The 25,396-nt window shown below is 40.5% G+C and overlaps 1 protein-coding gene and 1 long non-coding RNA gene across 2 annotated transcripts; both read left to right on the forward strand.

Moving 5' to 3' along the window:
• LOC27207635 lies at nucleotides 1-22,894 on the forward strand. The gene is made up of 3 exons (XR_005544207.1): nucleotides 1-341; nucleotides 13,095-13,216; nucleotides 22,321-22,894. It is a non-coding gene; the product is annotated as an uncharacterized LOC27207635 (long non-coding RNA).
• LOC6727782 (dynein light chain roadblock-type 1) lies at nucleotides 15,626-16,304 on the forward strand. Its single transcript, XM_002103107.4, has one exon. The coding sequence runs from the start codon at nucleotides 15,738-15,740 to the stop codon at nucleotides 16,041-16,043; it is 306 nt and encodes a 101-aa protein (XP_002103143.1). The 5' UTR covers nucleotides 15,626-15,737; the 3' UTR covers nucleotides 16,044-16,304.
• Nucleotides 22,895-25,396: the final 2,502 nt, after the last annotated feature.

The following is a 25,396-nucleotide window of genomic DNA, read 5'->3' on the forward strand; positions in this document are numbered from 1 at the left end:
TTAGGATCCTCAGGGATCGGCGGCTGATGTTTTGTAAACACTCAGTATGAGTTCCAGTTCCCGGGTGCTTGGACGTTGCGGATCGGCTTAAAAAACGCATCGGAAGCGAGAATATTCTGCTTGCCAGCAATTTGAAATGAGTTAAAATGTGTGCAAAATATGATAAAAATATATGCCATAAATGTCATATGGGCTGCTATCCATGAAAAAGTGTTAAGTGTAGTGTGTCCTATGGACCGAAATAGGTCCATGTGTTAAAGATGTGCTTGCCAAATAAAAAAACCAAAAAGTAGAGGGGGTTAATGATAATTCTCTAACCGAATTGGAAAAAGGATTCTACGGTAAGATTTCTACGCATGTTTTTTTTAGAACAACATGTAAGTGCTTCTGTAACGGAATATATTCTTTTTCTGAAATGTATGTCTACTTGGTCCATTAAAAAGCATTTATATTCAATATATTTTCTAAGGCATTTATTTAGCAAATCGCATATTTTCTAATTTTAATTTTAACCGCAATGATTTTAACGGCCATTTTGCTATTCACACATCACTTCAAACTATAGTTCTTCGCATCCATCTTCCAATTAATTGTGTTCGAAGGAAGCTCACAAGCCTTCTTAAGACACCAAAACAACGGGGGAATTCAAGAAGGGACTAAGAAACGGTGAAGATAAATCACAGACGACGAAAACGCAGACATGCCAGGGCATCTCATCTGGGTAGCATTTCTCGCGTCCCTATCGCTCCCCAGATTTTTCTCAGCGTTTTGAGTAATTCCGCGGAATAAGCAACGAAGCTCCGTCCGAATGGCCCCAACCCCTGAAAAACAAAAATACTGAAAAATAAACCCGCTCCAGGTATAAAAACAACGAGATCGGTCTGCGACAAATCTTGAGAGAGCAATAAACAACATGGTTGACAATCTTAAATCTTGCGACTTGCAGGCCATCCCACACAGATACAGATACAGACAGATACGGATACAACCGCACAGATACGAATGCGAATGAATGTCGCAGCCATTATGAAACCTCTTCTTTTTTTGTTGTTGCCTCCTTTGTGTTGTTTTTCTTGGCTCGCTTCTTTTCCAAACGACCAACACTATCGCAATCCCAATGCCAGTTTTCAGATTCAGACCCAGTAAATGTTGCGGTCATTGCTATGCCGGAATGCAACAACAGCAGCACCGCCAACGGCAACGGAGCAGGGTTCAGGCCGCTCTAAAGGCTTGGCCTGTTTTGGCCCGATACGGCCCATAGCTAGGTAGAAGAAGCCAAGGCACCCCTGCTCCCAATACAAGTTACTATGGGTCACGTACGAAGAGCCTTGTGTCGATGTCTAATGTGCGGAAAATAAAACAATGAAATGTTAGACCTTTGAAAAATATTTTGTAAGCTTTTGATTCCTTCTTAGCTATTACATTACAAATAATTACACACAACAGTTTTGAAAGTTCTCCTACACTTCACCACTAGCTTGTAATTTATATATTTTAAAATCATTTTCTTTTCAGTTCAAGAACATTTTTAACCACTTATTGTGTGTTACCTTCCACTGTAAAAGCATTGGCTTGGACCTAGTCAGCAGTTGGCCTTTTGGCTTCGCGTTGAGTCTTTTTGGCCGCTTGGCCTGTTTGTTGTTTGTCTCCTTTATGGCTTCTTCTCGTACCCTTTATCGCTATCTCCGATTGCAGTCGGATTTTTCCTTGCTTTTTTATATAATTTTTTCTTTGGGGTCACATTTTCATGCTTTGCAGGTAAAAGAAGCAAACGAAAAGCCTTTTCTCTGGTGGTGGTCGTTGTCGTTCGAGATTCCTTTGCGGAATCCACATCCATAGCTTGGATATCAAGTGTCTGCTAAACATTCAACTTTAAGCTAAAGCTCAACAAGACTTTGACTTGGAAAATAACCACTTAATATTTGAGCCCGTAAATCATCCCAGAACTGGTTAACGACATTTTAAACACCCGGGAAATCAGGGTACGACATAAAGATTCAATGAACAGCCAAGACATAAAAACCACAGACAACAAGCTCGAACAGAAGCGTTTGGCATTTGATGTTTATTTAATTTGCCGCAATTCATAACAATTTCGTTTACGACATTTTTACTACTCGACAAATGCCGTAAACAAAACAAAGCGTCGATTTGCTCGAAGCCCTCCTCTCCTTTTGGCCCCTGGCAAACGCTCAGGTTTTATGGCTTGGTGTCCGTGGACTTGGATCAGCTCTTCGGCAATTAAACGCCATCATCATCGAGTTGATTCGAAGGCGAAAGTGCAGTCAGCACCCCAGCGATTTACGGTCGTTTTATAGATCGTAAAAGCCGCTCTAACAGCCGGCCAGATGATTTTACGACGTGTTGAAATGCCACCAGGACGAGATGTTCTACGACACCGCTATTTGGGCCGGACTGGATCGCATCGGATGTGGTTCAAGTGCAGTGCGTCGTAAAAACTTCCTCCGTACTCCCGTGACTACTTGAAAGAGCCGTAAAAGGGCTATAAACAAAAGTGGCGCCGCAGGAGACACCGCAGGTTGGCCAGACTTACGTGTCGTTATCCGGGCGGATTGTGTTAGCGATTCGATTCTGATTTGATAAGGATAATTATATCTGATCGCCATAAAAAGACAATCAGGCCAAGAAGGCGGAATGAGCATATGCCCAGTAATTGGTCTATTTAGGACAGGGAATTAACAAAGTTCTTAAATTAAATTATTCCTAATTAAAAACGGAACCAAACGCGTTTAAAATTTGTTGTATATTAAATAGACACATACAAACTCTACTTCCTATAGTTAATAAAGTTTATATTGGGCAATAAACTTAAGTAAATGAATAAATTTTTTTACTTGTTATTAATTTTTCGAATTACAGAAATGAGCAGCGAAAAATATGCATTAAATAATAAATTAAAACCATTTTATATTGCTTTTCTCCTATTTCAACTTTCAACAGATGTATGAGTATTCATTTGGTCGCAAGTCCTTATCTGAAAACCGACAATAAAACAAGTGCACTTGCGGCTAATTGAAGTCTGCTAAAGACAACAAAGGGCCCCATTACCCGCGCTATATAGCTTATCCATATCGTGCGTGGTATCCATTATTAAGCCAACCGAAGACGTGTTGATGCACTGGGCCAGGAACCAGACACTTCAGTCATTCCAGACGGGTCGGACAATGCAAAGCCAAAGACAGAGGCCCACGGACAATGAAAAGCGAACAATTGAGCTAATGACGTGACTATGGACACTCGGTGCTCTGGTCGGTCATTTGGCAACCGAAAAAAAGCAGACCCATTCCGATTTGGATGACCATTCCCAACCAGCCCGTCCCACAAAAGTGCCCGTCTGGCAGTGGTTCATTGTTATCATTCGAAATGGCAACGTCCAAACTTATGCATCGAAAGTGTTGTTAAATTACGCCAAATTGCTTAATTTCAATAATGAAACGAACCGATGGGTCGGTAACCACTCAATGAAATTATAAATTTTCGGACCAAATGATATGCAAAGAGCACTGAAAGGGCGGAATGATCCGTGATCGTGATGTCTCCTCCTTGAGTTTCTTATTTCGAATACGATTTCAAGTGTGTTTCCTCAATTCCAACACACAGAACAAAATTTATTACTATTTTGAGACGCGGGCATGTGCTGCTTAGTTTTTAAGAAAGGAGAAATTTTTTGAACTATTGTATTTGTATTCTATACAACTCATTTATCATGACTTTTTGCACTTCTGCTAATAATTAATTTTTTTTCTGTGCATATTTACTCGATTCCGTCCAGACGGCGGCTCGACTCTTCCAATTTAATGGGCCTATTGAATCGCTCGTTAATGTTGCTTTTTATTTGGCCTTTTATTCGGTCCTCTGTGTTGCTGCTTTATTTTCCTCTGTTTTAGTCTCTTTTTATTCGCTTATTGTTGCTGCAGACTTACTCAATTGTGTTATTGTTTATTTATGCAAGCTTAAGTAATGCGCTGCAATTCAAATTTCAAAAGATAATTTCAAATTTACTGTCAAATAATTTATTAGATGAATGCCTCTCCACTGGGGAGCTACTTCGACTGGAGCTTTATTGGCTTCTTTGTTTGTTTTTTTGGATGTTTGTGTTCTTCACCAACAAAAACACTTCCACATTTTTGTGTGTTTTGAAAAGATAAAAGCGAAGCCGCAACGAAAAGTTTTTATAAAGTTTTACGTATTATTTATGGCTTGGCTGTCGTGGGCGTATACGTAATATTTCATAATTCCCGAGTCAGGGGGCAGAAACTAGTTGAACCGAATGACTTGTGATTTGACACGACAGACAGTTTTGATGGTCCATTGATACCACTTTAATGCGTCAAACGTCCCCTTAATCAGTTTTAATCTTTTACAGCTTTTTTGATTAATGAATAGAAGAATGGGTGGTGTTCAATCGGATTAACTTCAGATTGCAGAGATATAGCGGACAAAACAGATAAAACTGATTGAATATGAATAGTTGGTAATAATTGTAATATTACAAAATTTGCATAAATAAAGTAACCTAGCTATTCGTAGGGCAATCATTTCGTAATTTTTATAAAAATGGTAGAGCTTTTATTGCTATCATCAAACCAATACCTGTAAATCGAATCAATCAACCTAACGAGTTTTTCGATATCCCACTTCTTTTCAGCCAATATATGTCCCTAGTTTATCATTATAAATTATGGCCACTTTTGGCTGACGCCATCATAGTCGTTTTACTGAATGCAGAATCGGCGGCTCACGTCCTTCGTGGGCTGGTGTCTACTGTGTCGAGTATATAGATATAGTAGTTCCTGCCAGATCGAGAGACATTGCCCCGACGAAGGCGTTCAACCCAGAGCGCTCCATGGCATGGAAATTGCGAGTGGACTGGTGACGTTTGTTGGCACTTTATCATGGCCGTGCATCATAATTTAGGCAGCCGTTCCACCCACACTGCCTCGGCTAACAAAGAGGCATACATACTGACAGAGGTTGCGAATAATAAAATTCGTTGACATTCGCTGCGCGCTGACTAAGCAACCAAAAGGCCGAGGACGTGTGCAAACCTGGCCAAGATGGGCAAGAGCGATAGCCACAAAACGCTGACCACGCCCACCCATCGGACCTGGCCCTGCAGCTCAGGGCCATTTCCTGCGACAACTTTTTGTGCTTAAACACTCGTATTAAGTATTAAGTATGAGCATATAATGGTTCTGTTTTCATTTTGCGACCCAAAAAATGTAAGCACAGTGCTCGGACCCCATTGATTAAGTGAATCGATTGGCCAGCCAACCTGGCTATCAGCTCTTGGCCCAAAACACTGAAATTAGTTGGCATTTTAACACGAACACCTGACACTCCAGTCCGGCCAAAAGCAGCAGCTTCCTTTCGTGATGTGGTGGGGCTCTAGTTTCTCTTTAGTCAAATGGATTATATTACAATCGGAGGGGTGCGGAGGTCTGGACGTGCAGTACGTGGTCCACTATTATCGATGAGGCCTGACGCAGCAGCAAAACAGAATCACACTTTTAAAAAAAATTTTAGGTTACATGAAAAGTAAAAGACTTTTAAATTGTTTTATTTAATGGTAATGCAATGTTACGTAATGTAAATATTGAAAATATTATTGTCTTGTGCTTCAGTGACAGTGACTTTAAAGTTTAGTTTTTCCCAAGTGTACCAATGGGTTATTGATCGATAATTCCATTTAAGCAAATGTTCGCGCTGAGCACCAGAATCGGCCAAATTATATGTGTGTGGCCTCTGCACCGAGTATGAATTAAAAAAATGCCCAAGTTTCTTTAAAATCAACTCATTTTACCAAAACGCTGCTAATAACAGAGTCACCCGAGGGATCGGGATCTGGGAATCCGGGAATCGGGCAGTCTCTCACTGCCGAGTGCGTTTGTCGCTGGTGGATGTCGGTGCCGCCAACTCATCAGAATCCAACCCATCTTCATCTACATCCCATCCGCTTTCCAAGCGGATCCCCAGCATCATCCGCATGCACATGCACATCCAGAAGATGTATTTTCACTTAAACGTTTTACTCGACGAATAATGGCTTTAATGACTTTAATGGCGTTCGGATAATTTGGCCTCCGGGCAGCTGCCCGGACTTCATCTCCATCTCCATTTGCGTCCGAACTGCTCCTTCGTAATTGACGAAAGTAGATGGCCGCCGGTGAGATCCACATGCACATCCTGGATGCCAATGCGAAATGTATATAATTTGTAATTGTTGTTCCTCTTTAAAATGCACTCGACTGCGGACCGAATAATTGCAATGAGCAGTTGCAAAGTGATCAAAAATGAAATGAATGCAATTAAATGGGGTTTCTCCATGGCTTTAAAAAATTAAAAGCAATGCTTTTTTTTGTGGACTTTCTCGCAATATATAACAATATATATATATTTTAGTGAAGAAAGAGAACTTATAGCCCCTTTTTTTTAAATAAATTGTACTTGCCAAAATACACAAACTTAGATTCCTTGATTCATCTATGTAACTTACTTGCTTTGCAATTAAATTATAAAGGGAATTGTCGCAACTTAAGATCTTCGTTGACTTTTACATTATTTTCTTAAAATTCCTTGATTATTTCTGGATATAAAGCTATTAGGCCCTTGCTTAAAAATTAAACAAAGCCATTTAAAAAATCCTAATGAATCGCTTTTCTCAACTTCTTTATTATATCCTTGACATTCGATTTTGCCAATAGATAGCACCGGTACGCGTCATTCACCCGCCGCGATTGACCTTGAGCCAACAAAAAAATCCATTGAAGCAATTCGTAAAAAAGACATAAAGAATACAGGTATGGCCAAAAATTACAGGCAACCTCGTCACATGGCTATACAAATCAAAAGGTGAAGCATAAAAAGTGGCATTGGGAAAACAGATAATTAAGGAAAGGAGAAAGAGGGGCAAGTGGAAAACGGGATGTCTGACCTGAGAAAAGGAGGGGGTGGAAATGATGCTGCCGAATGACAAGTCGCACATTTTCAAAGAAATTACCAACGAAAAAATGGGAATAGACAAGAAAGAAAACATTGGAAAAGTCTCATAAATTTACCGGGACACATCCACAAGCGGACCAGAATGGAGGAGTATCTGGAGAGCCGAACAGCTGCCGGGGTAAAATGGGATTGCGATTGGAGAAGCGTTGATGGAGGGCCGGGAAATGAAAGGAAAAATATACAAAATTAGTCAAACCGGGCGAGTCAATTAAATCAAATGGGATGCCAGGCAGACGAAATATATCGGATCGCTCATGGCGGAGCTGCTACTTAAAAACGCATTTGCCCGAAAGAAAATATTTTCTTAATATTTGTTTACAAAGAGATTCTGAAATGTCGCCTTGCTGAATTAACAACCGGCGTTCCCCATGCGACTTTTAAATTAAAATTCCGAGTGCATTCAACGTCAAAAAATGCTTTTATTATTTTAATTACCCATTTCGGACTTGGATGGTCCCGCGGCACTCAATATTAATTTCATAAAAATAACTTGCCGCCATTCTTTCTGCTGCTTCTGTTCATTATTGTCTCTCTTTCAAAACGTGTCTTTTGTTTGTTTTCCCGCCAGCTGGGTCCCAAAACAAATACCCCAAAAAAAAAGACCCAACTGTTTTTTTCACAAAAAGAACACCAAAACAAAATAAAGCGCCAAACATTCAGAGGATAGATACGCATTTGTCCGACGTTCGATAAACATTTATTGGGCAATCCAATCACGGAACTCACGTCCCCAAACCGTGACAGTTTCGTTAAATGCTTTTTCTTTATCTGACTTATTTCACTTCTTTCGGTTTTATGCTGCCAGCTTGTCGAATTCCACAAGAATTATGTTTGCCTTATGAAAACGAAATAAATAAACTATTTTTGTATGCGAAAGGTATATCAATACCATCGCAATGAAACTGAAACTGAATCGCAAAATTTATGGAGCTTTTTAATATGCCGATATGCTTTTTTAAACAGTTTGTGGAAATTATTTTCGTGAATAAGCTAATGAGAGTAACTAGAAAACTTCTTTTAAAACATGTATGCCTGGAAAACTATGGTCTGCTTATCAGGAAGTCCATAATTATAATTATGGAAAAATAATTATTTTTATTCATAACAATGTAAAACTACAAAATATTATTAAAGAACTCATAAATACATTCGATTTTAAAATAATAATGAAAGTATTTTATTAAAATAAAATATGACTTTTAAGAATATCAGGTTTTAAATTCATAAATACATTGTGGAATTCGGCTTACAGATCTGTTTCATAAAGCAAATGCAACCTAAGATAAAAAATAAATTTTTCAACCAAAAATAGTCAATTTAAAAATAAGGATATCTTTTTAAAAGTTTCTCCAAATTAATATTTAAACCCAGATTTTTTGAGGCATCATGCATGACCACCCCCTAACATCCAAAGAGTGCATCCAAAGTTAGCCAACTGAACAACAATATAAAGGCGGTGATAAGGTCCATAATCTTCTGTTGCCGGAGCAATTTGTCTCCGCAAGGCACTGGGCCACTAAAATCACTTAATGCGAAATAAAAATATTTTTTACGGCCCTTTTATAGTTGTTGCAACAATCTAATAACAATCCCAATAATTATCCAAACAAGCGACGGCAAATGTCAAAGAAGGAACCCTACAAAATCCAAAACACGAATACAAGCCCGAAAAAGGAGAAGAAGCGGCGGAAGAACGCACTCAAAATCCGAAAATGAGCCATAAAACCCCAGTGCGAAATGCTACTGCTCTCTAGGCCACGCCCCCTTCACACGGAAGCCATAACGGCAGAACCAAAGTGCCGATAACTCAAAAAGAGAGAGGGCTATTCCAAGTCTGACGTGCGTACGAGCGAGATACAGATAGGACTGCGCGCACCATAATGGCTGCGCCGTAAAGAGAGAGCGGTCAGAGCGAGATGGCTGTCCGTACCTCTCCCTCTCTCCGCAGTCGCGGCGCAGTCGCTGCCTCTGCGGCTCCGTCGCCATAACTGTCGTGCGTAATGGCCGTTTTAAGTGCGACTGAGATGGCCTCATAATCGTTTGCTGAATCTGAATGGTTTGGCTCAATTGTTTGGCGCTCTCTTTTGCCTTGCTCTTTCTTCTCTCTCGCTGGTTGTGTTTGCCCATGTTTGCTTATTAATTAGTATTGATTTAATTGCCCAGTGAAAATTTGGCAGCTTGCACAAGCCGCTACGAAAAGCTCTCGCTTGGGACTCTCTCTAACTCGTATTTTTTTTTTTGCTAGAGCGAGAGAGCAGCGTAAAAAGAGCGCGCGCATCTCTCCATACCGCACGGCTGTTAGAAGGGGACATAAAATGTGCCAGGCAGTTAAAATGTAGATTTAAGTAAGTGGAAACGAGATCGTTACGTTGGCGCATAAAAATAAAAATCATTGTGCTCGGGCACTGATTGAAAAAAAAAACACGAGAGAAGAAGCGGAAAACGATAGAGAGCGCCAAGGCAACAGGCGAAGTTCCACTCAAAGGGAAAGCCAACGGAAAAGCGAGTGGAAAAGCCAGAGCAGCAAACATGTTGCGAGTGCTTTTCCATATCAATCAGGAATCACCTTAAACTTGTTTTTCCCCCTCCTCCTCATCGTTCTCTCTCGAAATTCATCGCTTCTTGTTGCTCGCTGCTTTTTAAGATTCTTTTCATTTTCGTTTTATGGTTTTTATGGTTTTTATGCGGGTCTTTATGACTTTTATGGGGTTTAGTGCGTGCCAAAAACAAGGGAAAAAAACCAAGCCCCCACAACAGCAACAATTTTTAATTGAATAATGCCGGCATCGGTTGTTTGTTGTTTCTGTAGCTTAAAGGCGTCGGTAATTAGCCAGAGATAAACATTTAATTGGCAAATTCAAAATTGAAATTGCCGACTTGCCCATTTTTAAATTTTCATCGGCCACATGCATTCTAATTGGGTCAAAGAACTCGAAATATGATTGGGTTCCTTTTAGCGAGTTGATACTTGGGTGGCCGCGTTTAGGGTTAACTTTTCGGATCTGTTTAAAATATATAATTCAAAAGTGATATGAGTATTGTTTTTTAACTAAAAATATATTGAAAGCTAGTTTTATCGTAACTTTTTCGTTTCATTATATTTCCCTTATTAACCGAATGCATTGAAATGTACCATAATTTATCGAACGAAGGGTACCTTAATGGACAAGCCGCTTACGTATCACCCCAATTATTCTTTTCAAGAGCCCGATTAAAATAATGCACTTGCTCGTTTTGCGGACGCGGAAAAGGTAAAATGATTAATTATAAAAAAGAAACTTAATAATATAAATAAGAGGAGCCGCAACCTGTCGCATCGACTCACAACTCTCGCGGTAATTGGCAAACTGGAGGTACTGGCCGTACTTAATTGCAGTTTTTAATATCCTGACCCTCTTAGCTGGATTTTTTAAGGGGCATGGGAGGGAGCTATTGGGAAGTGAGTGTAAACACGACATGAAATGTTGCACGGCCACTTGGCCACCTCGGAGTGGCTCGAATGGAGGCCCAGACCCCCCGTAGCACGCTACTCCTTTTGCTTTTCCCGGCAAAGGACTGAATTTATGACTCTGGGAGAGGGCTTGTGTAATTGCCACGCAATGCTGCATCCGCATCCGCACACAATTTTCAATTTACAAAAATTAAAAATAAAAAGAAAATACGTACGGCGGAGGGAAAACAAACAAGGTGCCGAGGTGTCCCTTTGGCACGACACGTCCTTTCGACCGGACACATGTGGATCGCCGGCGTGGAATGTCCTTTTAATGGACTCTGCACTCTCACACTGCCTTGCATCCTTTCGCCGCGTGTGCCGCGCTGTTTGATTGCCGTGAATAGCTGGCTTCAGGATTCCGATCCTTTTCTTTCTCTTCCTCACCGCCCTGTGTTCCATCAACACAGATGTCATATATTTCGCGTAGTCCTTTCAAGCAATTATGGCATGGTAAAAACACTCGCACAACAGTTGACCAGCTGGGAGACCTTATACGGTCGAACTGAAAGAAATTTTTAGGGAGTTTTGTGCTCACAATCGATTCTTAGGATGAAAACATGATATTTTAATTTAAATTTCTTGTAATGAGTACCACTAACTTACATTTTATTTGGCTTATCCACATCAATAATATGTATCTTATTAATTGTTGCTGCAGCCATAAAAATATTGTTATGTTTATAGGTTTTGTTGCACACTAAGCGAAAACATAATCTTAGGTAAGCTTTAAAAATTCCAGCTCTGAAATCAATAGAATTTCCTTAATAACTTTATATATTAGGACATAAACTACGTAACTGCTGGATCTACGATATTGGCTTAGCTTTGCCCTATAAATATTTACATAGCATGCTAGTATGTCACATAAAAGTCGCCAGAAGTTGTCTTGAAAAAGAGGAGAAGAGCGTAATGCTGCCTTTAAAGTGCCACGGATGATGCATGGTACAGTTAGGCCAAGAGGTCGAGAGTGGCTCTGGAGGACCGAGTGTCAGTGGTGCCCCCGGAAACCCCAAGTGGAGTCCATTGCTCCACAGATGCGATGGCGTGGCGTCAAATGTGACGCTGAATTTATTACGGGGGGCTATATTTATGCGCTTATCTCGTTGGCAGTGCTGGCCTTAGCACGTTGTCAAGTGTTTATCTTGGCCTCGGACCCGAGACCCAGCCCCAATACCACATCCCCAGTGCCGACCCGTATCCCCAAAGTCGGAACCCAAAACCAGATCCCCGGCCAGACCGAAATGAAATACCAAAAAGCTTAAAATTGAATTTATGGCTGCACCTAAATCATGCGTCGAAAAAACAACACAAGTTACGAATATATGCGAGTGTTTTGGGCGCGAGAGTTGGTTGTTTTTGAATGAGCCTGTCGCATGATTTAGGGCCACCGACTCGCTGTCGAAAAATTTAAATAATAAATATTCCATAGTTACACGAGCGCACAAAGCCAGCAAATGGTGGCTCAAACCCAATTTCGATTCAGATTCAGAAGATGCGACCAATTCGTAAAATATTCAAAGCGGCGCGACTAAATCAAAACGTTGTCGAAATAAAACGTTTGAAAATTGAATTTGGTTCGGGCGAAATTGAAAAGCATTTGTAACGGAAATGAAAATCGTTTGAGGGTGGAAACGAACAAAACTCAATTCACTCTGACTCTGAATTTAAATTAAGAAATTTATCTTTTCAATGGCCTTTGTGTGTGTGCGCCTTTGTTGTTGGGCCAAAGTAATTTTTTCCAGCATCTCCCACCTTTTTGAGATCATAAAATTAAATGAATTCAATTCCTTTGTTTTGGCAAGCGTTTTCGCTTCGACTTCTAAGATTGCTGAAACTTGATATTCAATACGTTGTTTGTTTTTTTTTTATTAAATTCTAAATTTATTTGCGCTGAAAACGAGTCTCATGAAGTTATTAAAATTAGTCGGGGAGATATATTAAATCGCGCCGCTTTGCACCTCTTCTAACAATTTGTACTCGAGTGGAGGGCAACCATTTCGAGCGGTTCGAAATGGCTTTTATGGCCGACTTCATGGCTAATAAAAATTTGCATTGTTCGGCCGGGTAGTATATTGTCGATTCTGTTGGTCGAAACCAGATCGGTTGTGGCCATGCCTGCCGCTTTCATAAATTAGCAAGCCAACTGCCATGGGAATTAGCATACGAAATTACGCTTCTTAAAGATAAATACCTTAAATTGGTTGTTATTTAGAAGTCCATAACATAAATTCGAAAAGCAAATAATGCCATTTATCAATGGGATTACGAATTTGGGGCTGCAATAAGTTCACAGTTTTATTGTTCTTTGCTCATCTCAAATGATTCGGTTCGACAATTTGTCGTTAAACATATTGCAATCATGTGTTAATGAGTAATCCCTTATTTTATATGAATTTTGTGAGTGGGTTGTAGCTTTTTGAGTTATATTTATATTTAGGAGAAGTAGTTTTAAAATTTTCGAAAACTGTAATCATAATCAAACATAAATATACTTATGGAATGTGAATTTAGTTCACTTAGAATAGGTTCATTAATTCCCGAGCCCATTTAACACTTTCCATTTAATTTTCAATTACAGAGCACTCACACAGCCAATAAATTGTCCGGCCGCCCGATTGCCGCTCCAGGACACCAAATATTACACAACTCCAGAGGACTGTTCTCCATTTTGGGCACATTTGAAATTCAGAACGCGTTGAGGTGAGTCCACATGTAGCATGTATTATATGTGTGTTGTACATTATTTATGGGAGCTTCGGAGTCCGTAATCAAAACTGGGTTTCAGATGCTGGTGATATGCGAGCCGAGAAATTGTGTCAGTGGGCCTGTGAAGGAAAGGGTGGCTAAAGGATACATTTGGGCCAGTTGGACAAAGGCGAAGCCCTCGGCCAATTTGTGCCATGTGTGTGCGACGTGTCCCTTTCGCCGCTCGAGTGGCACAAATAAAAGGGGCCAAAGCAGAGGGCAAAAAACCAGATACCCAGATACACCGTTCCAGAACTGACCGAACTGACCGCCGGCCAATGACCGGACTTTAAAAGGGCCTGAATTCCAGCTCGAGTAGCTCATTTGCATTTTCGGGAGCGAAGGCAGAGAAAGTGTTTTCAAATTGTCCCCGTATGTCCTGTATTTTGGTCTTTGTGAGTTTTTTTTTTTAATTTCAGCTTGCCAGTTGGTTTGCTGGTTTTTCTAATTAACGAAAGAAATTTTACATTTCGTAAATTTCATTCTCTTTGGGTGTTATTTATCTTTTTTAATACCGCCCGACCTTTTCACCTCATCGCGGTTCGCGGGGGTTGGGAGAGTATCGTCCATTGGTGGATGAATTATGCCCAAACAGCGATAGTCATCTAATTAAATGAGTTATGGCGCCGGCATAATGCCGAGTATCTTGCTTTCGGATGAGCGCTTGCCACCTAATCCTGCCCCGTGGCCAAAACCAAAGCCCAATTCGGGCCCACAGATAGTGAAATAGTCCGACTTGGGCTCAGGGGATTTACGAGCATGCATTTTGCATAGTTTGAAATGGCACCAGGCACAACTTGAACACAATTCATTTTCCGGGCCACAAATCTCTCGTTTTGCATTTGGCGGCCATTAATCATGACTAAAAGAGAGTAGGTTTGGGGGAAAGGCTGTTTTTCAAATTTAATTCTTTAAAAGCGTATTGGGGAAAAGCTCAAAGCTATGATAAATTCATTAACAAAATATTCGTTAACTTTTATTTTATATGGTTAGTGCATGCGATGTTACAACATTAGTCTATGTACTGTTTTATAACTTTACATTTATTAAAGAATCCTATGCGTATTATGACATCTTTTCTGTCGAAATATTTGAGTTAGGCACCTAAGAATATGTCACAATTGCCAGTTTAAGGACTGGCCAATAAATAAAATGTACCCACTGTACTTTGAGTTTGACCCAATAAATGCAAAGGCTTCTCCTGGACGGCGAGAAACGTCCAGATTCGGGTTGCCGTTGAACGGCATCCGGATTTATGCACATTTTATTGACCAGCTCAGAGGGAAAAAGCGGACCAGAGTTGAGAGCTGTTTGCTGGGCCAACAGCATGTCCAAAAGTGTTTTATGGCCGTTGTGGGCGCTCGAGTGGCCATTTTGGGTCGATCCAGGGATATGGGTATATACCCGGGCACCCACATGCACTCTAGACTTGTCCGACAAGCACTTCTTCCCGAGGAGATGGGCAGATGAGGAGTTGAGCAGACTGGGGCCCTGAATGCAGATGAGCGTGGCTCTGATGAGTGTTGTACTAAATACTAAACACCCGCCAGAATTCAGTATTGCACCACAGTTAGCACTGATTTATGGCAGTCAAATAGGGTTTTAAGTGGGCTTTAAGCTAAGCCAGCAATTGGAATTAGTTTAAGTAGCCGGCGGCAAGTCAACGACCTGCGACAGTGCAGTTCAAAGTCAAAAAGTCAATTATACGGATACCTAAAAATACAACAGCGGGTGGAGTGGAAATCTCGTTAAAAGCCAATAACAGACGCCATTAAATGTGCATGAAAATTAAATGAAAACGGCTTGATGATGAGGTTGCCTGCGGGAGGAGGAACTCGTAGCAGCCACGCGACCACTTGAACTTGGGCGGGAATATCAGTATTTGTGTGCAGTAATTCGAACTGACCTCGTCGAGCGTTCAGATCCAATTGGAGGGCAAGTTCAATGGCATTGGGGATTCCAGGGGGAGTGGGGATCGAGGGCCGCAGCGAGATAAGGGAACTCCGATAAGTTTAATTTATTCGACCCCACTGCCATCTGTTGCGATACAACCAACACTTATTTAATCAACGCGATAGGAATAGGCTCGTGCTGTAATTACAAATCGGATTTAAAAGCATCGAACATGGAGGCTCAATTCAGAAGGAGGTAAATGAAAAGCGAGAAAGGGTATTTTCATTTTATACGGGACCTAATTAATGTACTCAAAAAATTTAATAGAAAATTAAACAGCCTGCATGAATTTCTTTTAATACAGCGTGCATAATTAATAAACTTAGTGAGTGCAGGGAAGTCAAATTGTAATTAATTTCTAAAGAATGCTGAGACTTAAAAGTCAAATTTAACTTCTGTATTTGATTCGATCGTCTCAAAAAAATTTATTCATTTCTGTCCTACAAATTCAACAGGGAAGTCAGCTTAATAACAGTCGCAAGCAAAAAAAAAAAAAAGTAGTTAATAATATACACTTGAAATAATGAATCGCATTCTCGAGAAGGTGATTCACCAGAATGGAACCATCGTGGATCGCATTCTATCGGAACATACTATTGGGTATGTGGTGTCCGATAACACAGCCAATGCGGTGGCCGAAACGTCCTTCGATAACACAAGTGCCCAGGCGATCCTGAAGCACTTACATGGACTCCTGGTGAGCACCTGCCAAAGCGTAGTCCGGGACATTGACCCGTCCAACAAACTCTGCTTCATGCGCCTGGCCACTCGCAAGTTCGAGTATCTGGTGGCCCCCGAGGAGTACTTCACTATTACCGTGGTTCAATAAAATGACATGACTCTAATGCTACAGAGGATTCATGCGAGTTGAACGATTTCGGAAGAAACACAAAGTTATTGCTGCAAAACCTAAAATTAAACTAGACATTTTAGGAGCGATTTCCTACAACTGGGTCAAGTTTTTAGGAAATTGGTTCCTAAAATCTGAGGGTATTTCAAAACATACACGAATCTACAAGGAATGTAATGTTACGAAGACAGCATACAAATATCAACCAAAACAAAAATATAAGATGATCTTAGCAAATTACCTTTTACTTGGTTTTTTATTCAAATTTTTTATTTTAATATTAATATACGGACAATTAACATTTGATAGTAAAATGTCGATCAACATTAAAACATTCAAAATGGGGTTGGCCAAGATCTTGAACCCTTTCAAATGTAAAGCAAACACAGGAAGAATTCTTAAATCAACAGGGCTGCCCGAAAATCCTTTATAATGCCCCATCGACGTTCCGATCCTGATTATTTATGATATGGCTTCATCGGGCCGAGAATCTATCTGTGAGAATGCGGCATCTAATGCGATAATTCAAGAGAAATACTTCTGTCAACATGACCATTTTGTCCGCTGGATTGGGTTTTCAGGGTGGAATTGTATGGCCTTTGACCTTTTTCCTTTCGCCTCGACCATCTTGCTGCCACAATGGAGGCTGCCTGCTATTTTAATTTAAAATGGCAGGACTCGTAACTCATTTTTACGACGCACCCTCCGGGCAGATGAATGTGTGTGCGAGTGTATCTATATCTTGTCCTATTTTTACGGATCCCTTGCAGGGGTTGCAACAATAACTTATCTGCCCTTTTTTTTACCCGGCTTTCAACCCGAGTTCATAATCACCACGAGACGCTCCTGGGGTGCTTTGTGCCCCGGCAGCTATCTTTAAGCAGTTTCCATTGTCTGGCGTCGTTTTGTGGTGCTGGGTAAATATGAAATTGTACAAATTTGTACTGAAACTTGATTCAACTATGTCTCGGGGCACAATGGACCAACATCGATGGTGGCAAGGTTGAGCGATGCTTTCCCCCCAGAACTGCGCACTTCATTTGAGGCAGCGTGAAATGAAATTACTCCACGGTCTATTCCCGGTGACGACTTTATTCGTGCGAAATTATCAATGCCCGGGCCAATTTGAAACACTTTGAATTAAATTCGAATAAAACGTTTTCCAAGCCATCGTGAAGAGGATGTCCACGGCCAACTGCTCATACATCACATTTTATGAACTCGTCAAGCGGCTACCGTTCCCATATCATGGTGTTCACCGTACGGGTGTGCCAACACGCTCTATGAATTCAATTAAGTTGTGCCGCAAACCTGAAAGTGAAGTTGCAACACGACGAAGGCATCGAGTGTGATGAATACTCAAGCGCAACATCTGTCTATTACATTTGAATATCTACTAAGTTGTTATCAACTTAAGGTCATGAGTTAGTTCGGTTTTTATTTAAAGATAAATTTGTAAACTACGAAACAAATTTTAAATCATCTTTTTCTGTTTGCATTTGTAAAACAGTAATATTCGATTTGATAAATTGGTTCACAAATTGAACATTGGCTGCCTTTACAAAATTTATTCATTACAAATTCGGTCACTTCACATGTTGTTAGTGTACTGCTGATTTTACAATTAACATTTTCAAGAAAATACACATTCTTAACAGTAGATTAACAGCTTATACAAATTTATCAAAAATCCTATTGTGCATGATTTAATTTTAAAATTGGTAAGTTAAAACCTTTTTATATTAAAGAAAGAAGTATTTTGTAAGTTCTCGTGCCATTTCATTTTGCGCCGACGGGCTATCAAAATAAAAAGAGTGAGAGGAACCTGAAGAATCGGAATCGAGGAGAATGAGTGCCTCGAAATACTCACTCAAACGAAAAGGCCAAGCCCATTTTCTTGCTGGTGGTGGTGATGAAATGCTGGATTTTTTCTGGCTCGTTCAACCACCGCGCCACATTTCCAGTTTCGACTTGCTCCGGCGCAGACGTCGCTTGAGGGGCGGATGAGCGATATCTGACAAAAAGGCCAAAGACAAACAAAAGCAGAGGCTAGTAAACCAAAAAAAAATATTGGAAATATTTCAAAATTAGATCAGTGAAAATTTGTAAAATATGAAAGAATTGGAAGAAGATAAATCTACAAAGCTGCAAGATATAACTTCATTTAAATATTAACGGAAAATAGGTGGGAGCTGCAGATTTCTTACGTCAGATGGCGGCACTGAGTCGCATGCGCCATCTAGGGATTCGGTTTTCATAGTTTTGGAGTCATCTTGCCCGTCCAGTTTTAGAGCCACTGTTACTCCTTTGAAGTTGTTCTATGTTACATAACATAAATATGTTAAATGAAATGTTAGAATTAAAAAAGGAGGGCGAAAATTTGCGCGTTCAGCTTGTACGTCATGTTTTGAACACAACAAAATTCCAAAAAAATAAAAAAAACTCTTAGAAACGATTATAAAATAGTTTCTTTTCTATAAATTGGCTTTGTTTTTTCGTTTAAATAAACTTAAATTTTATTTCACTTGCTTTTAACTAATATCTTTAACCACCTTTTGATGATTAATACAATATACATGTTATTTTCGTAATAGTACTTAACCCCAACAAAAACTTCAATGTGAAACTCTTAAAATTAATTTATATAAAATTATTTCTATTTCATGAATTTATTTGGCAATCTATTTACCTTTATTCTTATACTTACTTCCTTTCTAACCAACCATGTTTAATTTTTAAATTAAATTGTTAACTTTTAAATTAGACATTCCAGTATTTTCTTGATACTGCCTATTCGAACATTTTCCGCTCCGCTTTACGATCGACTGGCAACTTGTTTAGGGGTCAACGGAGCATATTGCCAATCAAAGACTTCAATTCAATTTCCCCGACTTGCCAGAGACGATAATGGCAATGGGGCATAAAGCCAAGTGCGGGTGTTGCAGTGCAAACGATTCCATTCAAAATCGGGGCAATCAAAGCATCAAGATGTCAGTAAATGCGGTTAAGACAACAAAATCACTTTGAGCATCGTTAGGGCCACGATTCCAGCTCAAAACTGGTGGAGCACTGGAAACGCTGAGGGGGGAAAACATGAAAATCATCTTTCAACGCGATGCGCTTTCGACATTCGCAGCATACAGCCATCGCCATCCGCTAAAACGGCTAAAACAGAACACCAATCGCAATCAGGGGAAGTGGGCGGTGGGGCTGCAAACTGGAGTTGTTGGCTTCGAGTTGCACATGTGATGGGCAGAAAATAAAGTAAAAACTAAAGAAAGATCCAAGCCATAACAGAGACAGCCAGCAAGTGCAGAGAAAGGAACCAGAGGAGGCAGCGACTGCTTTTCATTTGGCTGCCGGCAATGTCCATCCAGTCGGGCACCAACTGGTTTCTTTCGAGCGTATCTTCCCATCTCCAGCACCCATCATTTGAAACTCGACCCATCATCAGGGCTCCCAGACTCGGCAAAGTGTAGTGAAAACCAATAAAAGCTGATTTTTTAAAAACCCCTGATTCTAATGCGTAATAAGCAAATCACCTATTTATTTATTTTATCTTTCTTCAATTCTAACAGTTCTTCAATTCTAACAGTTCTTCAATTCTAACTGGAACGTGTGTTAGTGACTGTTTAAAATTTGCCTGCCACATTTACTATTCAGAACGAAAATGTGTTTGTTTTGGGGCTCTCACTGCCCATCATGCAATTGAGCACCACCCACTCCACACTGACCCCTGCACCACCGCCCCGAAATCCTGCTCCCTATATCCATGGATTCAACTTCATCTAAGCTGATGCAACACCGATACATCGCTCCTCGGTCCACAGTTGTCGTCTCTGTCTCTGCTCGTGTTGCTGTCCCTCTCTCCGTCTCATTGTTCGTCTCGGTTCAGTTTGGCTTGGTTCCGTAAATTACACTTTTGATTTTTAGTGGCCGTAAAATAATCGTAAATGTCGTGGTTATTGCGACCGAAAGTGCCCATTTTGAGTGCTCCCCTTCCAGCGCTGCCCCTCTAACTGATATTTTCGCTCAGTGCAGCTTGTCGATGTCGGTTGGGACGTGCTGCCACTGCACAAACAGCACGAATGCCCCCCAGTGCAGCCAAGTGTTAGTCTGAGACCTTATCAAAATTATTTCCAAAAAGAAACTCAAGACGCATTCGGTATTAAATTGGTCACCTTTTTTTTAATAAACTAAAAATATTTAAATATTATTAAGAGAAGCTATTAAGAGAACATTTGTAAGGCAAAATAACATCGAAATCGAATAACACTAATGCTATAGGAAGTCAAGAAAATAAATCAAAAAACTACATATTTATGTATTACTGTTATATTATCCATTTATTTAATTTATTTTTTATGAAATCGATACAAATATTAAGCAGAGATGAGAAAAGTTGAAATTTCTTAAATTCTTTCTAACCATAATTAAATTGTTGATGGCAAGCAACTTAATATAAAAAATTGTACATTTAACCCAAAACCCTTTTAGTTCCAGATTTGGATAGGTAGCTAACTTGGCATCACCGATACCCTCCGTGTCATTCCTTTCCGCCCCTTCGCCGACCGTTTTGACCAACTCGCTAAGCAAGCTGCACTTGTTGTTTTTAATAAGTTTCTGGTTGTTGGCTGGTTGTTGTTGTAGCTCTGGCTGGCTTTCTTCCTTTGATGTTTCGATTAAGTTCGGAGTTCGCGTTGCCGAACTGGTTGGTTAGGTCCCCGCTCCGTCCTCTCACCCCCTTCTGCGAACCATTCCCCTCAGTGGGAGCATTTTGGCTTAAGTTTATGGCCATTTCGTTCGTTTCACTGTCTTTGCTTTCTGGCGCTGCTCCTCGTTGGCTTCATTTTCTTGAGCATTTCACCCATTTGCCATTTACCTTTGCTTATTTGGGCTTGTGCTGGAAATTTTCTCACATCGCCGCTCTGACGCAACTGGTTGCCGATTGGCCCGCTCCACTTCACTCCCCTTCGTTCCGACCAACTCCCTATCAGCCTATCCACCCACCGCTCGCAAATTTCGAATTTGATTTTATTGTTATGATTTCAATTGTTTTCGCAACGTAAACACTAGAGATTTCCAAAGCAGACCATGTCGAGTTGTCGGTTAAATAATTTTCAATTTTTAATGCCCTCCGCCAGAGAGGTTGTGCATTTAGCGCATAGTGTTCGAGTGACTCAGAACAAGGGGCTCTGCAAATATGAAACCGCAGTTAGGTATCCCAACTCTCAAAGGAATCAAAACGTCGTTTTTAAGTAATCGCATATTGTGTTATTGAAAAACTTAAAAAAAACTTCTTCGAGAAGTGTACTGATTCGATTATTTGCTTGCATAATTAGTAGCCATCTTATTAGCATTCGCAGACAGTTTGCCACAAACAAGTCACATTAGAACGCCCAATTTCACGAGAACAATTATGACCTGGCACCGCCGAAGGTGATCCTAATAATTGCACCAATATGCTTCGGTAATCGTTTTGAGGCCAGACTCTCCCAGGACTCGAAGGCCGCCTATCCGAAACTACAAAAAAGGTATAGATTGTGAGGAAGAAACCCAAAGTCGAAACCAAATCAATTCATAAATCATAAAAATGTGTCATAAAAAATATTGCTGCCATAAATGGGAATGGAAATGGTAATGCTGCCTTTCAACATGTCCTCGACAGCGTAAAAAAATGCCAAGCGAACGATACTTTTTGGCTGGCCTTAGGAGATTTGTTTTGACTCGTTGTTATCGCATCTCCGCCGAGCCCAAAAAGGACACCCAGGTATTGTCTATTCGATTATAGCCGCCTTGGTAATAAATCATAAAAATATGCCTCAGATGCCGCCCAGAACTGGAATGGGCCTCGTTACACGGTGGATTCGTAAATCCCCTGTAAAATTGGTGGTGCCCCTCAGTAGGTACTATGTGTATATGTTCCGTATTCGGCCGATCGCGCCTTCGAGCATCTGATAACAAAACCACCGGCATGGCCAAATGCCCAGGCAAACAAAAGGGCCAGAAACTTTCTCTTTTGCGCCAGCCGATTCGGGCCGCATTCATCCTTGCCAAATATGAGAATTTTGATTTATTTCCCAAAAACATATTCCAGCAGAGGCTGTGTTTGTTTGGCTGTCAGTAAGAGGCGCCTGAAACTATTTTCTTGTATCTGCATTGCCCTTCTTGAGTGTCTTATTGTGTAAGGAATTCTTTGTATTTAAATGTATGAAATTAACTTAATTTACTTAATCCATTTTCTTTTACACTAAAGCACATTATCACTTTCCATTGGACCGAGATGACTTCATTTTCGTGCCATATGCCTGTGCCGGTGCTGTACTTGTGGTTCCACCCGCTCCTCTTAAGTCGCTGCCATGATTTACTACAAGCAGATGATTTAATATAACCGCATATCTGGATATAGAAACACACACACACCCGGCCAGAGTGCACTTCAGATGCATTCGACTGTATTCGACTGCACTGGAAACAGGAACCCGTTCAACTGGGCCACAAACAGAGGCAGACACCCCACACATGTTGTCAGTGAAGCGTCCGTTTTGGAGGAAAAACGGGACGACTGTTGAAGGTCCTCCATCTTGAAAACTGACGCCTCTAAGAGGCGGCTCCGCAAGACGATAACTCAATTGAATATTTAAACAAAAAGGCAATTGTAAATAAGTTAATACTTTAAACTATGGTAACTAAAGGGTAATTTCAATATTATTAATAGATTGTGTGATCGGTTAGAATTTAAAATATTTCCTTTATTTATTAGCATTGTATTATGATTAAGAAAATATTTAATAAATGGTTTCTCCTGGCTTAAAACCACAATTATTGGATATTACATTGTTTCGATTTCCTCGGCTATCAACCAAGTTAACAAGTGGGATAGTTGGGTTGAAATTGGCTTTAAAAACAAATACAACGTCTACATATAGAGCCATCAAAATGAACTTCTGGCAGTGCGTAAATCTAGGCGTCAACGAGCTGCGACCTTACCGAAGGGCTCATCAAGATGCTGGCCAAATCCGACGTCAAAACAAATCGTTAAAAGGCCATAAAAACCGTAGCCATATGCAATCACTGAGCCCCGGCGAAGGCAAATGCATTCGAATAAAATTTTACCGCCATTTCCTCGGGCATCATCAGCGTCATGAGGAGCATCTCATCACATCACATCAAACCAACGGCGGCAGCTTCCGAGGCACATCGTAAAAGTAATGATGTCTATGGGCCATCAGCATTTGTATCTACACGAAGGGGATATCACAATAATTATGGCATACGTCACGGAACTTGGGTTTATTGTCTCTTATATTGATTGTCATCGTGTCACACTAACAGATCGTAAAAAGGTCGTAAAGTCCGCCGACTCAAACTCGAAACTCACTCACGCCGAAAATGAACGCAAACGCACATCCCCTGAGGCACTCAGGATCACAAAGGACACTCAAACCAACTCGGTTGGATGCTGAGGCTGAGGATGTTCGGATCGCTTTGAGTGAGTTTCAAAAGACTATTTTTACCATCGGATTTCAGCCACTCAAGTGGCGGTGGCGTCAAGTCGTAAAAAGAACATAAAACTTCGGCCTGTGTTTTGGTATTAACCGCAATTTGTTTATATAGTTGTTAAAATGCCATTCTATCTTGTTCCGCTCTGTTCTGCTTAGCATTTAATTGCCGACTGCCGGTTTTTCTTTTTACGAGCCAATAAAATTTATTTTACGACAATTTAAATGGTTTCATTCTCTATTTGGTGGTACGACATAGGTACGAGGGCTAAAAGCAGCAACAGGTTCTATCGCATCTTGTCACACTACTTCAATGTTTGCTTTTTTATTAGCCAGCCCTAAGACTCACAAATCCCAGACATATGTCAGTCACAAACGATTCGTTGTGAGTGGTTCTGAATAGTTCAGATAGTATAATCTACTTCAAAAAATCTACTTTGCGAAGTTTTATGCATAAGCTAATCAAAGTAAGATCTGCCTTTATGCTATCCATGTATATATAATAAATATATATTCTCAAAGACTCAAGTTGCAATTCACTCATATTTAAGAAACAAATACCCAATTTATTCTGTTTATATTTTCCATTCAGCTATATTTTAGGCAAGATGTCCGTGCCATCCCCAGCACGATTCCGGTCATAATTCTTCCGGGTTGATGACCGCATTCCCACCTCCAAAACAAACGGCTAAGGCGCCGCGGTAAAAATTTGTTTGCGACTTGATGGCTTAATCCACCGCAAAGTGGCTCAGTGGTGCCTGGTATGGGCTCATTACGGGTCAGAAATCAATTGTGGTCCGAAATCGCTGTGAACCGAACCAACTGCTTATGCAAAGCATGCCATCCAAACAGAGCAAAACAATGGAGAGCGAAAGAGACCAGGCCAAAGAAATTCCTCGGACACAATGAAGACATTTGCTGCGGACCATACTACCTACTAATCCTGGCAATGAACCCTTGACTTCTGGCCGCAATTCATCAAACAATTGGCCGAGCATTTGCATGCGGTTGTTGGCAGCTCTTCATTTTCAAACTCCCTTTCCCGTATCTGCATCCTAATCCGGAAGACTGAGGATTGCGGATTGAGGGCGACTAATTGAGCACTTTTGTTTGAGTGCGGTGCTGCGCGGATTTCGCCTACTTGTTAGTTGCTGCCCAACAACATCGCTCTCCTTCCTCATGCACTGCGGAAAGGATATTTGATTTAAAATAAAGCCTCTTAATTAATTTTATCCTAAAAATAAACGTAATTGCTAATAAAATATATTGTTTTTATAGATTGGATATATTTAGAACTTAGTTTATATCCAAAGGATCTATGCAAGTAGTGTAAAGTAATCAAAGGTTTCTTTTTCAGTGCACCATTATTAACTGGGGCGGTGTAAGCCTGAGCGAAATCCTTTTTCACTTTCCACGGCCTGCGAAAACGTGCAAAGTGGGTGTAAACGGATCGAAATGATGATTGTTTATTGTAATTTTTATGACTGCTTTGCACACAAACACGCCAAGGCGCCGATGATTGCACTCCAGGGGTAGGAAGGCCAAAAGCCGGCTGCCTTTGGCCCGAACTAGTGGGCCACATCCAGCGACTGGCCAACTTTAAGGGTGTGGGTGGAGCGGAGGCATCAGACCCAACCATGTCCTGCGGATAGACCAGCAAACGGAGTCTTCAGCGACGACAACTTGAACACTTGAAAACTTTCTAATTAAGCCATTTGCCAGATAGTTATTGATGGTGGAAAGTAATGTGAATGGGCGGACCCAATGACAGTAACATCAAAAGAACATCAAAATTACAATTGCACTTCATCGTCAAAAATATTGTGTTTC

The sequence above is a fragment of the Drosophila simulans genome, chromosome 3R (genome assembly GCF_016746395.2).
Source record: "Drosophila simulans strain w501 chromosome 3R, Prin_Dsim_3.1, whole genome shotgun sequence".
In the NCBI taxonomy this organism is placed as follows: Eukaryota; Metazoa; Arthropoda; class Insecta; order Diptera; family Drosophilidae; genus Drosophila; species Drosophila simulans.

Coding starts and splice junctions, on each gene's coding strand:
- LOC6727782 (XM_002103107.4), top strand. CDS start 15,738: ATGAATCGCATTCTCGAGAAGGTGATTCACCAGAATGGAACCATCGTG.